This window comes from Nerophis ophidion, linkage group LG20 (genome assembly GCF_033978795.1).
Source record: "Nerophis ophidion isolate RoL-2023_Sa linkage group LG20, RoL_Noph_v1.0, whole genome shotgun sequence".
Taxonomy (NCBI): domain Eukaryota; kingdom Metazoa; phylum Chordata; class Actinopteri; order Syngnathiformes; family Syngnathidae; genus Nerophis; species Nerophis ophidion.
The window spans coordinates 8,464,705-8,478,011 of NC_084630.1; the positions used below are offsets into that span (position 1 = coordinate 8,464,705).

The window sequence follows — 13,307 nt, forward strand, 5'->3', positions numbered from 1 at the left end:
GCTAAACACTCAGCATCTAAAACTTGTAGCGCATCTTATTTCTATTTAGGCTATAAAAAAAAATAAGGTTTTGGATCTTCATTTGTCCCAAAGTAGTCAGATGGCTCTCATGAAGTATGCCATGATTAGTAGTGGTTGTTATTGTGTAAGTAAATGGTGATATGATGCACTCTGTGAAATCAGTGTCAGGTAAATAAAACGACCAATCACGCAAATATTACATATGAACATGCCTTTTACTACATTACATATACTTACAGCATGTATATAAAGCGTTTGAGGTTTTGGGATATTTTTTTAGAGCGCTTTAAGAAAGGTGCAAGAGATTGAACCCCATCAGCTGCATTGTTAGCCCTCAACTTTGAGTCGTAAATTAGAATGCACAAAAAAAAGAATATGTGTTGTCTCAAACAGGGATTGTGAATGATAGATCATATTAAAGTGCAGTTCTCTTTAAAAAAAAAAAGGTCTCATGGGTGAGACTACATATTGGAAATTCCTGAGCTGTAAATGAATGTTTCAGGCAGGGGTCTATAATTAATATTGTGAATTCACTCAGGGCTCTTTTCTCTATCTGCTCATTGTGGGTTAAGACTGTTTTCCAGGAAAGTCTCGGCCAACAGTTTCCATTGGAATTACTGATATAACAAAGGCTGTGTCTCAGCATTTTGTCACGATGTTGAATGCAACTATTGCAAAGAAGTGGTTGTTTTTGTCTTGTGCAAGTGACAATGTGGATGGAATAATAATCATGTCAGCATGCATGTGTGCAAAAGGATGAAGGGCAAAAGAAGCAGGGGTGGATCAAAACCGCACAACCGAAAGACACGAGTGTGTGTAGAGGTAGGTTTGAGAAGAACAAAGAAAATGTACAGTATGTTGGTTTACTAAATACAACACATTAGGCTGCTCTGAAATTGTTTTATACTACATTCAAATCGCTTTCAGGATTTAGTATGTTTATTTCATAGCATTAATTTATCTGGAAAACTGTCTAAGGCTACAGTAAAAATAGACAATATTTTTATCAGCCGAATTCACACAATTGTCATTTTCCCCAAAGACAATTAGTGAAATGCTGGATTTATACAATCATGTATAACCATTAAGTCAATATTGAAATTTGTTCGAGACTACATTACTGTCTTACAGCAGGGGTGCACACACTTTCTGCAGGCGAGCTACTTTTCAATTGACCAACTCGAGGGGATTTACCTCATTTATATATATCATTTATATTTATTTATTTATGAAAGAGACATTTTTGTAAACAAGTTAAATGTGTTTAATGATAATACAAGCATGTGTAACACATATAGATGTCTTTCTTTCACGAAGACAAGAATATAAGTTGGTGTATTACCTGATTCTGATGACTTGCATTGATTGGAATCAGACAGTAATGATGATAACGCCCACATTTTCAAATGGAGGAGAAAAAAAAGTTGTCCTTTCTGTACAATACCACATGAAAGTGGTTGGTTTTTGGCATCTAATTCATCCAGCTTCCATACACTTTACAAGAAAAACATTGGCGGCAAATTCCGTAGCTTGCTTGATTGACATTCACGGCACCCGAGGGTCTTGTGAGATGACGCTGGCTGCTGCCAGTTCATTATTATGAAAAAATGACAGAGAGGAAGGCGAGAAACACTTTTTATTTCAACAGACTTTCGCGCCGTCCCTTCCGTCAAAACTCTAAAGGCCGACTGCACATTTCCTATCTTCAAAATAAAAGCCCTGCTTCATGCTGCCTGCGCTAACAAAATAAGAGTCTCGGAAAGCTGGCGTGCACAAGTGATGTGCACGCCAGCTTTCTGAGGGATCGCTTGTGCACGCCAGTTTACCGAGACTCTGTATTTAGTTAGCGGGGGCAGCATGAAGCAGGGCTTTTATTATGAAGATAGGAAATGTGCAGTCGGCCTTTAGAGTTTTGACGGAAGGTACGGCGCGAGAGTCTGTTGAAATAAAAAGTGTTTCTCCTCTTCCTCTCGGTCATATTTTCATAATAATGATCTTGCAGCAGCCAGCGTCATCTCACAAGACCCTCCGGTACCGTGAATGTCATTTAAGTGACATCTTGGTGAAGATTGATCACTAATTTTTAGGTCTATTTTTTTTTAAAAGCCTGGCTGGAGATCGGCTGACACACCCCCCGCGGTCGACTGGTAGCTCGCGATCGACGTAATGGGCACCCCTAGTTTACTGCACAAGATCATAAGAACCATTTTTAAAGGGGGGACTTATGATGACAAACCCTTTTCTGACTTCCAAATGTTCTGGATACTTGTGTTAAAAGCTCCAAAACAAGGCTGCATGCAAGTTAGGATGCCTCTTAAGACAGTTTTTTTTTTTTTTACAACAGAATTATGTGGAATTCCCTAAAAAAAATAACTGATGCGATTACCATATTTTTCGGAGTATAGGTCAGTCCGGAGTATAAGACGCACTTGCCGAAAATGCATAATGAAGGAAAAACATAAGTCAACTGGAGTATAAGTCGCATTTTTGGGGGAAATTTATTTGATAAAACCCAACACCAAGAATAGACATTTGAAAGGCAATTTAAAATAAATAAATAGTGAACAACAGGCTGAATAAGTGTACGTTATATGACGCATAAATAACCAACTGAGAAAGTAACATTATGGTAAGAGTCATTCAAATAACTAACATATAGAACGTGCTATACGTTTATTAAGCAATCCATCCATCATCTTCCGCTTATCCGAGGTCGGGTCGCGGGGGCAACAGCCTAAGCAGGGAAACCCAGACTTCCCTCTCCCCAGCCACTTCGTCTAGCTCTTCCCGGGGGATCCCGAGGCGTTCCCAGGCCAGCCGGGAGACATAGTCTTCCCAACGTGTCCTGGGTCTTCCCCGTGGCCTCCTACCGGTTGGACGTGCCCTAAACACCTCCCTAAGGAGGCGTTCGGGTGGCATCCTGACCAGATGCCCGAACCACCTCATCTGGCTCCTCTTGATGTGAAGGAGCAGCGGCTTTACTTTGAGTTCCTCCCGGATGGCAGAGCTTCTCACCCTATCTCTAAGGGAGAGCCCCGCCACACGGCGGAGGAAAATCATTTCTGCCGCTTGTACCCGTGATCTTATCCTTTCGGTCATGACCCAAAGCTCATGACCATAGGTGAGGATGGGAACGTAGATCGACCGGTAAATTGAGAGCTTTGCCTTCCGGCTCAGCTCCTTCTTCACCACAACGGATCGGTACAACGTCCGCATTACTGAAGACGCCGCACCGATCCGCCTGTCGATCTCACGATCCACTCTTCCCCCACTCGTGAACAAGACTCCTAGGTACTTGAACTCCTCCACTTGGGGCAGGGTCTCCTCCCCAACCCGGAGATGGCATTCCACCCTTTTCCGGGCGAGAACCATGGACTGACTTGGAGGTGCTGATTCTCATTCCGGTCGCTTCACACTCTGCTGCGAACCGATCCAGCGAGAGCTGAAGATCCCGGTCAGATGAAGCCATCAGGACCACATAATCTGCAAAAAGCAGAGACCTAATCCTGCGGTCACCAAACCAGAACCCCTCAACGCCTTGACTGCGCCTAGAAATTCTGTCCATAAAAGTTAAGCAATCTGTCACTCTTAATTGCTAAATCCCATAATATCTTATGTCTAGTCTCTTACGTGAATGAGCTAAAATATATTTTACTGCAATGTATTACCGTATTTTCCGCACTATAATAAGCCGCACCTAAAATCCTCAAATTTTCTCAAAAGCTGACAGTGTGCCTTATAATCCGGGGCGCCCGATATATGGACCAATATTGAGCCACAATACGCGGTAGAATGGATGGACGGATGGAGGTCTCGCAACTACGGTAAGCAGACGCCAACATCATCTTCCCCCATAGAAGAAGTGCGCTTCTTCTTCTACAGCCGCCGACTTTATTTTCCGCCGTAAAAGAAGTGCGCTTGAGCCAGTGCGGGTGAGCCTGTACTGGCTCACCTGCACTGGCTTCCTGTGCACTTAAGATGTGACTAAGGTTTTACTACTTACGTATAAAATACTACACGGTCTAGCTCCAGCCTATCTTGCCGATTGTATTGTACCGTATGTCCCGGCAAGAAATCTGCGTTCAAAAGACTACGGCTTATTAGTGATTCCTAGAGCCCAAAAAAAGTCTGCGGGCTATAGCGCGTTTTCCGTTCGGACCCCAGTACTCTGGAATGCCCTCCCGGTGACAGTTCCAGATGCTACCTCAGTACAAGCATTTAAGTCTCACCTTAAAACTCATCTGTATACTCTAGCCTTTAAATAGACCTCCTTTTTAGACCAGTTGATCTGCCGCTTCTTTTCATTTGAGGTCCTCTCCAAGGTTTCTCATAGTCAGCATTGTCACTGGTGTCCCACTGGATGTGAATTCTCCCTGCCCACTGGGATTGAGTTTTCCTTGCCCCTTTGTGGGTTCTTCAGAGGATGTTGTAGTCGTAATGGTTTGTGCAGTCCTTTGAGATATCTGTGATTTGGGGCTATATAAATAAACATTGATTGATTGACTGTTTAGTCATTTTGGGAGTGAACGGAGTTTTCAGAACGCTGGTTTGTAATCTATTACTAAAGTTTGACTGACCTGACTGTTTGACATTCCCTTTAGCGCAGCGCCATCTAAAAGGATGCATAACATAACCCCAGCCTCTACTGTAGCATCTATTCTATGCGCCTTATAATGCGGTGCGCCTTATATATGAACAAAGTTTTAAAATAGGCCATTCATTGAAGGTGCGCCTTACAGTTCGGAAAATACGATAATAATTTCACACATAAGTCGCTCTTGAGTATAAGTCGCACCCCTGGCCAAACTAGGAAAAAAACTGAAACTTATAGTCCGAAAAATACGGTATGTTAGTCATTTTTGTCAACATTGACAAGTACAACGTTCGGTTAACCCGGGGGTCAGCAACCCGCGGCTCTTTAGCACCGACCTGTGGCTCCCTGGAGCTTTTTCAAAAATGGAAAAAGATTGGGGGAAAACATTTGTTTTAATGTTTCTATAGGACAAACATAAACCTTCCTAATTGTTAGAAAGCCCACTAATGTTTGTGTTTATGCTTCACTAAAGACAGTACCGTTTTGTCTTAATTTTGGCGGTCCTTTAACTCACCATAGCTTAACATTTAAACTTTCTCCTACACTTTATGCCACGCCTTTGTCTCATTTTGTCCACCCAACGTTTTATGTTGTGCGTGAATGTACAAAAATGAGCTGTGTTGAGGTTATTGACTTGCGTGGAGTGCTAACATGCTATTTAGGCTAGCTGTGTGTACATATTGCATAATTATGCCTCATTTGTAGCTATATTTGAGCTCATTTAATTTCCTTTACGCATGTCCTCTGGGCATTTAATTGATATTTGCATGTCTCATGACACACCATCTGCATGTAATATTGGGCTGCATTTCTGAGTGTGTACCATGTTGTTCCAGACCACAGCAAATGTTACCCAGCTTTCAAAGATTTTAATAAATCCAAGTCCTTTAAGTTGGACACATATATATACACCTTTAGTATTTTAAGACAGTAATTTCCATGAGTTATCTAACCCTCTGAGACACTTACATCACGTGTTGCCTTCATTTTTAACACTTAAATAAGGCTTTTAACTTTTTGCGGCTCCAGACAGATGTGTTATGTATTTTTGGTCCTTCAACATGTTGGGTTGCCTACCCCTGGATTAACCAAGTACTTTAAGGTGGGGCATGGAGATTTTTTTTTTTTTTTGCAATCTTAAAGAGAACATATGCACACACCAACTGTTTGCAGATATATGCAGTAAGCAGGTTGTTAAAAAAAAAAAAAAAGGTGCGGTAGAGCAAAAGCTACACCAAATTATATAAAATACATATTTTCTAGATCAGTGGTTCTCAAATGGGGCATGCATACCCCTGGGGGTATCTAAAGTATGCCAAGGAGTACATGGGATTTTTTTTAAAATATATGCTAAAAATAGCAACAATTCAAACAGCTTTTATAAATATATTTATTGAATAATACTTAAAATATGAATGTAAATTCATAAACTGTGAAAAGAAATGCAACAATGCAATATTCAGTGTTGACAGCTAGATTTTCTGTGGACATGTTCCATAAATATTGATGTTAAAGATTTATTTTTTTGTGAAGAAATGTTTGGAATTAAGTTCATGCATCCAGATGGATCTCTATTACAATCCCCAAAGAGGGCATTTTAAGTTGATTACTCCTGTGTGGAAATCTTTAATATTGAATCACTTGTTCATTTTTCAACATGTTTTTAGTTATTTTTCTATCTATTTTTCCAAATAGTTCAAGAAAGACCACTACAAATGAGCAATATTTTGCACTTTTATACAATTTAATAAATCAGAAAATGATGACAGTGCTGTATTACTTCTTGATCTTTTTTTTTTCCCAACCAAAAAGTGCTTTGCTCTGATTAGGGGGTACTTGAATTAAAGAAATGTTCACAGGGGGTACATCACTGAAAAAAGGTTGAGAACCACTGCTCTAGATCAAAGAAGAATGTTACTGAAAATGTGTTTTAGAATAATCATTGTTCCTTTAAAGTGTGTATGTGTTTGTATATACACCAATTTGATTTTGACCAGAACATGTGAAATTCTTCATGTGCAGCACCCTCTGTTCAAATAGTGCACAGGGCCTCTTTTACACCCACTCATTTCCGGACCACATACATGTTTCCCCCTCCACTTGCACCCTTCCTCCCCGCTTTAGTTCCATTTTCCTCTCTCAGGGCTAGTACCGCATGTATACTCACATTTTGCGTAAAGAGAAACCGTACTTTTTGGGAATTTTGCCCATCATACACAATGTTTATTTAAGACAAGAACACATGTCTTGAGTGGGCTAACAATGCGGTGAATGGAGATTATACTAGAGTTCTCCCTTAAAGCCCTCTGAAAAAAACCAAACATCCAAAAACCGCCAACAACGCCCCACTTACATGCCCTGGCCTGCATATTAACCACGCTATGGCGATATGGGTTTGTAGGAGCTAACCCCAACACTACTTTTCTGGTGTAGTGACAGTGCCTTGCTTCTCACTCACAATACAATGTGACAGGCCAATCTGCATTACCTTTCATTTAGGTCAATCTGTATAACCTTTTTTGTTTGCTCAACTGTATACCGCTGCAATATCGAGCACTATGTGCTCCATATACAGGTATCAAAATCAATATGGTGACTTATTCCATGGACAGTGGTACATCTGGACCAGTTGGTCTGGAGCATCTTTTCCAGTTGATTTTGGGTGGGTGGAAAAAAAAGTTTCTACCACTGCAGAGTTCGTTGGCACAAACTATTTTGTTTTGATGCTGTCTCACTACATACAACCAGGGGTGCCCATTACGTCGATCGCGAGCTACCAGTCGACCGCGGGGGGTGTGTCAGTCGATCTCGAGCCAGGCTTTTAAAAAAAAAAATAGACCTAAAAATTAGTGATCATCAATCTTCACCAAGACGTCACTTAAATGACATTCACGGTACCGGAGGGTCTTGTGAGATGACGCTGGCTGCTGCAAGATCATTATTATGAAAATATGACCGAGAGGAAGGCGAGAAACACTTTATTTCAACAGACTCTCGCGCCGTACCTTCAGTCAAAACTCTAAAGGCCGACTGCACATTTCCTATTTTCACAATAAAAGCCCTGCTTCATGCTGCCTGCGCTAACTAAATACAGAGTCTAGGAAAACTGGCGTGCACAAGCGATCCCTCAGAAAGCTGGCGTGCACATCACTTGTGCACGCCAGCTTTCCGAGTCTCTGTATTTAGTTAGCACAAGCAGCATGAAGCAGGGCTTTTATTGTGAAGATAGGAAATGTGCAGTCAGCCTTTAGAGTTTTGACGGAAGGGACGGTGCGAAAGTCTGTTGAAATAAAGTGTTTCTCGCCTTCCTCTGTCATTTTTTCATAATAATGAACTGGCAGCAGCCAGCGTCATCTCACAAGACCCTCGGGTGCCGTGAATGTCAATCAAGCAAGCTACGGAATTTGCCGCCAATGTTTTTCTTGTAAAGTGTATGGAAGCTGGATGAATTAGATGCCAAAAACCAACCACTTTCATGTGGTATTGTACAGAAAGGACAACTTTTTTCCTCCTCCATTTGAAAATGTGGGCGTTATCATCATTACTGTCTGATTCCAATCAATGCAAGTCATCAGAATCAGGTAATACACCAACTTATATTCTTGTCTTCGTGAAAGAAAGACATCTATATGTGTTACACATGCTTGTATTATCATTAAACACATTTAACTTGTTTACAAAAATGTCTCTTTCATAAATAAATAAATATAAATGATATATATAAATGAGGTAGATCCCCTCGAGTTGGTCAATTGAAAAGTAGCTCGCCTGCAGAAAAAGTGTGGGCATCCCTGACATACACAATGCGTTTTGTGTCAATGGTGAGTGTGCAGCTGCTACACCACCAAGTCATGCTCATTTAAATGTTGTATCCCCAACAATGTAATTCCCATTACTCTCGGCCACCCATCCGCTTTGACGTTTCACTTTTTCTTCTTGCCTGCTTAGCGTCTAAAATCCTACACATAGTCAAGTTCAAAATGTTTTGGATTCTTATTTATTCCAAAGTAGTTGTGGTCGGCTCCCATGGTTTGTGGTAGCAAACAGAACACGTACTCGTAGATGGAAGTAGTGTTCGTTGCTGTGCGCTTTGTGAAATCAATAAGCCCAGGAAAACTGTTATGGCAATGCTTAAAATGACCAAAATACCGTAATTTTAACATGTTATGAATGTGCCGGATAATACATAATAGCATGTATATAAAACATTTCTCTCTTTTTAAGAGGGCTTTAATAGGCGGAATAGATGGAAGACGAGTCTCGCACGGGAATTGTGTATTGGCAAAAGTTCCAAAAAATATTTCAATTTTTCTTCAGCTCTGGTGTGTATGTAAGGGCATTAGTGTATTTTTGTATAATAGTAATATGTCCTGAAAAGCACACCAAAACGGGTATAATGCAGTTTATTATTGTGGAAATCAACTGAAAAGAAGTCCACTTTTTGGGGCATCCCATTAGGATTGAAAAACATTCAATGTTCCAAGTCCAGTAGTTGAAAAAAGTATCACTCGTCATACACAAGATTTTAGGAGGATCAGTGTTTTTGTTTTTCTTAGTTTGAGACATTGTTACGTATGAAAAAACTGTACACAAATGTTTCAATGACAAAATGTCATTCATATTTCTGAAATGTTAATGTTTAACTTACTGAACACGCCAAAAGCCATATATTTAAAGCTAAACCGTGACAATAAGTGCAAGGCAGCACACATGTTGGTACTTTAAAAGCAAACATTTTTGAAGGTGACACTTGGTATAACTTTTGAGAACCATTCATCTAGATCAGGGGTCAGGAACCTTTTTGGCTGAGACAGCCAAGAAGCCAAATAGTTTAAAATGTATTTCCTTGAGAGCCAGATAATATTTTCCTAACACTGAACACAACTAAACGTGTGCATTTTTAAGTAAGACCAACCTTTCTAGAGTATATTGGTCTCTTATTCTTAAAGAACATTGTTATTCTGAAGCTAACCGTGGAGGGGGCGTGGCCTGCGGGCCTGCAGTGAAGCGGGGTGTGCCAGGACCACCCTCGAAATCAGCGACAGGTGCGTTTATGGCCCGCCTGGGCCTTGCTATCCAATCACCTGTCGCTATGTTATAAGCAGCAGCCAGAAGGAGAGACAGGGTTGCCTGGAGTGCGAGCGAGAACGAAAGAGAAAAATACAATTGCCGGAACGCAACAGAGACTTATTTTTTTTTAAAATACTGTAACCCCGAAACAGGCTCTCATGCCGGTGCTTGGTGGTCTGAAGAACCCCCAGGAGGGCAAGCCCCACACTAACCAATAATAAATTAACTTCTTACCATTAACGCAACTTCTTGAACAGGTGCCGTAGTAAACAGATGGATGGATTAAAAATGCACGAGAATGTTTTATATTTTCAGCATTGTTTTTAACGCTGTGATTAGAAGTGAAATTATTCCAGCAATGTCAGCTCAGATTTACCTGAGAGCCGGATGCAGTCATCAAAAGAGCCACATCTGGATCGCAAGCCATAGGTTCCCTACCCCTGATCTAGATCACTGGTACCCAACCACCGGGCCGCAGAGAAAATTTCCTTTACAAACGAGTGCATTTTCGCCGACCTAATTTTCGCCTGTTCCACTTGACACACCAATGACCTTGTTCATAGATGGAGAAAACTTGAGAGGAAGTCGGCATTTATTATATCCATTACATTACTGCGAGGCATTACTTTTTTTCAAAGTAGTGAAGTATTGTAACACAATACATGACAGGTTTGCTTTGATATTTGAGCTAGTTGGGTTTTTAGCAGCATTATGTAAACATAGCCCAAGGGTGTCCAAAATGCAACTCAGGGGCCATTTTTAACTAGTCCTTATTTCATTAATTCAAACTACATTAATTTGATACAATACAGTGGCCCCATTTGTCACTGTTTACCTGACACATGAAACGTGACCAAAACAAATTGGGGCGTGCACTATTCACTTTAGCTGCCATATGCCACTAGGGTTTTGAATGTGTTTTGTGGCAATTTTTAATCTCGACTACAGTGTCAGTTGCTATACAATGTGGCACTTTTCCATTATTTTCCGCAGACTGCATTGCAAAATTATTAACCCCTCCACCTTCCTCTCATGCAGGACCCACCCAGGAATGGGGCCATATGAAGTCCTTTCCTATTTTACCTATAACAGATAAGATGTGGATGTTTCGTTCAGATAGCTTACCAAACATTGACCCACAGTACATTCGATTGGATTTCAACATTAATGCACAAAATGTCGGGGAAAAAAATTGGAAAGCTCCGGGAGCCAATTTCTACTCAAGTTAGCCAAGCTGTGGTGCATGGGTCAAAGAGGAACCCATTTAAATGTGGTGCATAAAGTCAAGATCTACCAGGCAAAAGTAGTGGGAAAAAAATATAGCCATTTGTGTGCCAAACTCTAACCAAATATCTTATCACTCTGTCCAAACAGAGTTGACCTTGTACCGTTGATTAAAAACATTTGTAAAATGAGGAGTGAGCTTGAGAAAAGTTTTTGGCAGGCTCAAATACCCTGAAAATGGATTACACCTTGCCAAAACTTCTGGGTGTTTTTGCTCATTTTGTGCTTTCAATAAATATATCTGCAATATGATATTCTTAAAAAAATTTTTTTTTTTTTTAGGCGGCTTTTAAAAAAAATAAAAAGGATTTAGACTGGAAGCCAAAAGCAAAAGACTGCACTCACATTATCATTGGAGCCTTTGTTGTCCTCGTATTTGGTCACTATGTGAATGAAGAACTTTGGAAGGAAGGAGCACTGAAAGAGAATGCATATTTTAAACTTTCATAAAAAGCCATCAATCTAAAAAACAGAATGCCTTAATTTGGTTCAAAACGTAGTTTATGATCTGCAATTCAAAAGTCTCTTAAAACTAAATGCTTCTAAAAAAAATAGGATTATCTTTATAAATATGCTGACAAGATTAAACAATGCAAAGTGTGCAAGTGTAAAAGTGATGTTACTCGATGTAACTTGTTTAAAGAATGTCCAAAACAAACGACACCACAGGTTTATAGCACAAGTCTGTCTCTTGGATTAAATTTAAAATCAACACATGGATGCTGATTCTGTCAGTATCGTGCCATTGTCTCTCTTTTCCATCATAAAAGGAGTGTGACTCATGCTGGCGACATGTGTCATCTTGCATGAAAGGCACACAGATGCAAAAAGAAGGCTGATAACCATACATAACTAACGTGTCTATGGGGTTATTCACAGCCATGTGTGTTATTAAAATGTGGAGGAGTGCCATAGTTGCATTCACTCCTTAGACATCGCACAATTAGGACATGGCCTCAGTTGAATGTTGAAAATAAAATACGTACACTGGTATATGGAATTTCATGACAGTGAAATACCCTCATGTTTGTTAAATAATGAACATGTATACACATGCTTAGTGTTGCCAAATAATTATATCAACAACCAAATAAGAGGATAAGGAGGATGCTGAAGATCAATTTCAATGATTCATGATTATATATTTTTTTAATCTGGATTACCCTTGGTCTATTTTGCATGAGCAAGAATTAAAGAAATATATATACACAGTAAAGGCCAAAAGTTTGGGCACACCTCATTCAATGTGTTTTCTTTTCATGACTATTTACATTGTAGATTGTCACTGAAGGCATCAAAATTATGAATGAAAACATGTTATGTACTTAGAAAAAAAAGTGAAATAACTTCATCCATCCATCTTCTTCCGCTTATCCGAGGTCAGGTCGCGGGGGCAACAACCTAAGCAGGGAAACCCAGACTTCCCTTTCCCCAGCCACTTCGTCTAGCTCTTCCCGGGGGATCCCGAGGCGTTCCCAGACCAGCCGAGAGACCTAGTCTTCCCAACGTGTCCTGGGTCTTCGCCGTGGCCTCCTACCGGTTGGACGTGCCCTAAACACCTCCCTAGGGAGGCGTTCGGGTGGCATCCTGAACAGATGCCCGAACCACCTCATCTGGTTCCTCTCGATGTGAAGGAGCAGCGGCTTTACTTTGAGTTCCTCCCGGATGGCAGAGCTTCTCACCCTATCTCTAAGGGAGAGCCCCGCCACACGGCGGAGGAAACTCATTTCGGCCGCTTGTACCCGTGATCTTATCCTTTCGGTCATGACCCAACGCTCATGACCATAGGTGAGGATGGGAACGTAGATCGACCGGTAAATTGAGAGCTTTGCCTTCCGGCTCAGCTCCTTCTTCACCACAACGGATCGGTACAACGTCCGCATTACTGAAGACGCCACACCGATCCGCCTGTCGATCTCACGATCCACTCTTCCCTCACTCGTGAACAAAACTCCTAGGTACTTGAACTCCTCCACTTGGGGCAGTGTCTCCTCCCCAACCTGGAGATGGCATTCCACCCTTTTCCGGGCAAGAACCATGGACTCAGACTCTGAGGTGCTGATTCTCATTCCGGTCGCTTCACACTTGGCTGCAAACCGATCCAGTAAGAGCTGAAGATCCCGGTCAGATGAAGCCATCAAGACCACGTCATCTGCAAAAAGCAGAGACCTAATCCTGCGGCCACCAAACCGGAACCCCTCAACGCCTAGAAATTCTGTCCATAAAAGTTATGAACAGAATCGGTGACAAAAGACAGCCTTGGCAGAGTCCAACCCTCACTGGAAATGTGTCCGACTTACTGCCGGCAATGCGGACCAAGCTCTGACACTGATCATAC

General features: G+C 41.1%; 1 protein-coding gene across 1 annotated transcript in view; it reads right to left on the bottom strand.

The window, feature by feature from the left end:
- Positions 1–13,307, bottom strand: part of LOC133538693 (cytoplasmic phosphatidylinositol transfer protein 1-like) — a 155,445-nt gene that overhangs the window by 24,159 nt on the left and 117,979 nt on the right. Inside the window, exon 5 of the mRNA XM_061880406.1 lies at positions 11,315–11,386. Within this exon, the coding sequence (XP_061736390.1) occupies positions 11,315–11,386 (72 nt within the window). The remainder of the gene's footprint in view (positions 1–11,314; positions 11,387–13,307) is intronic.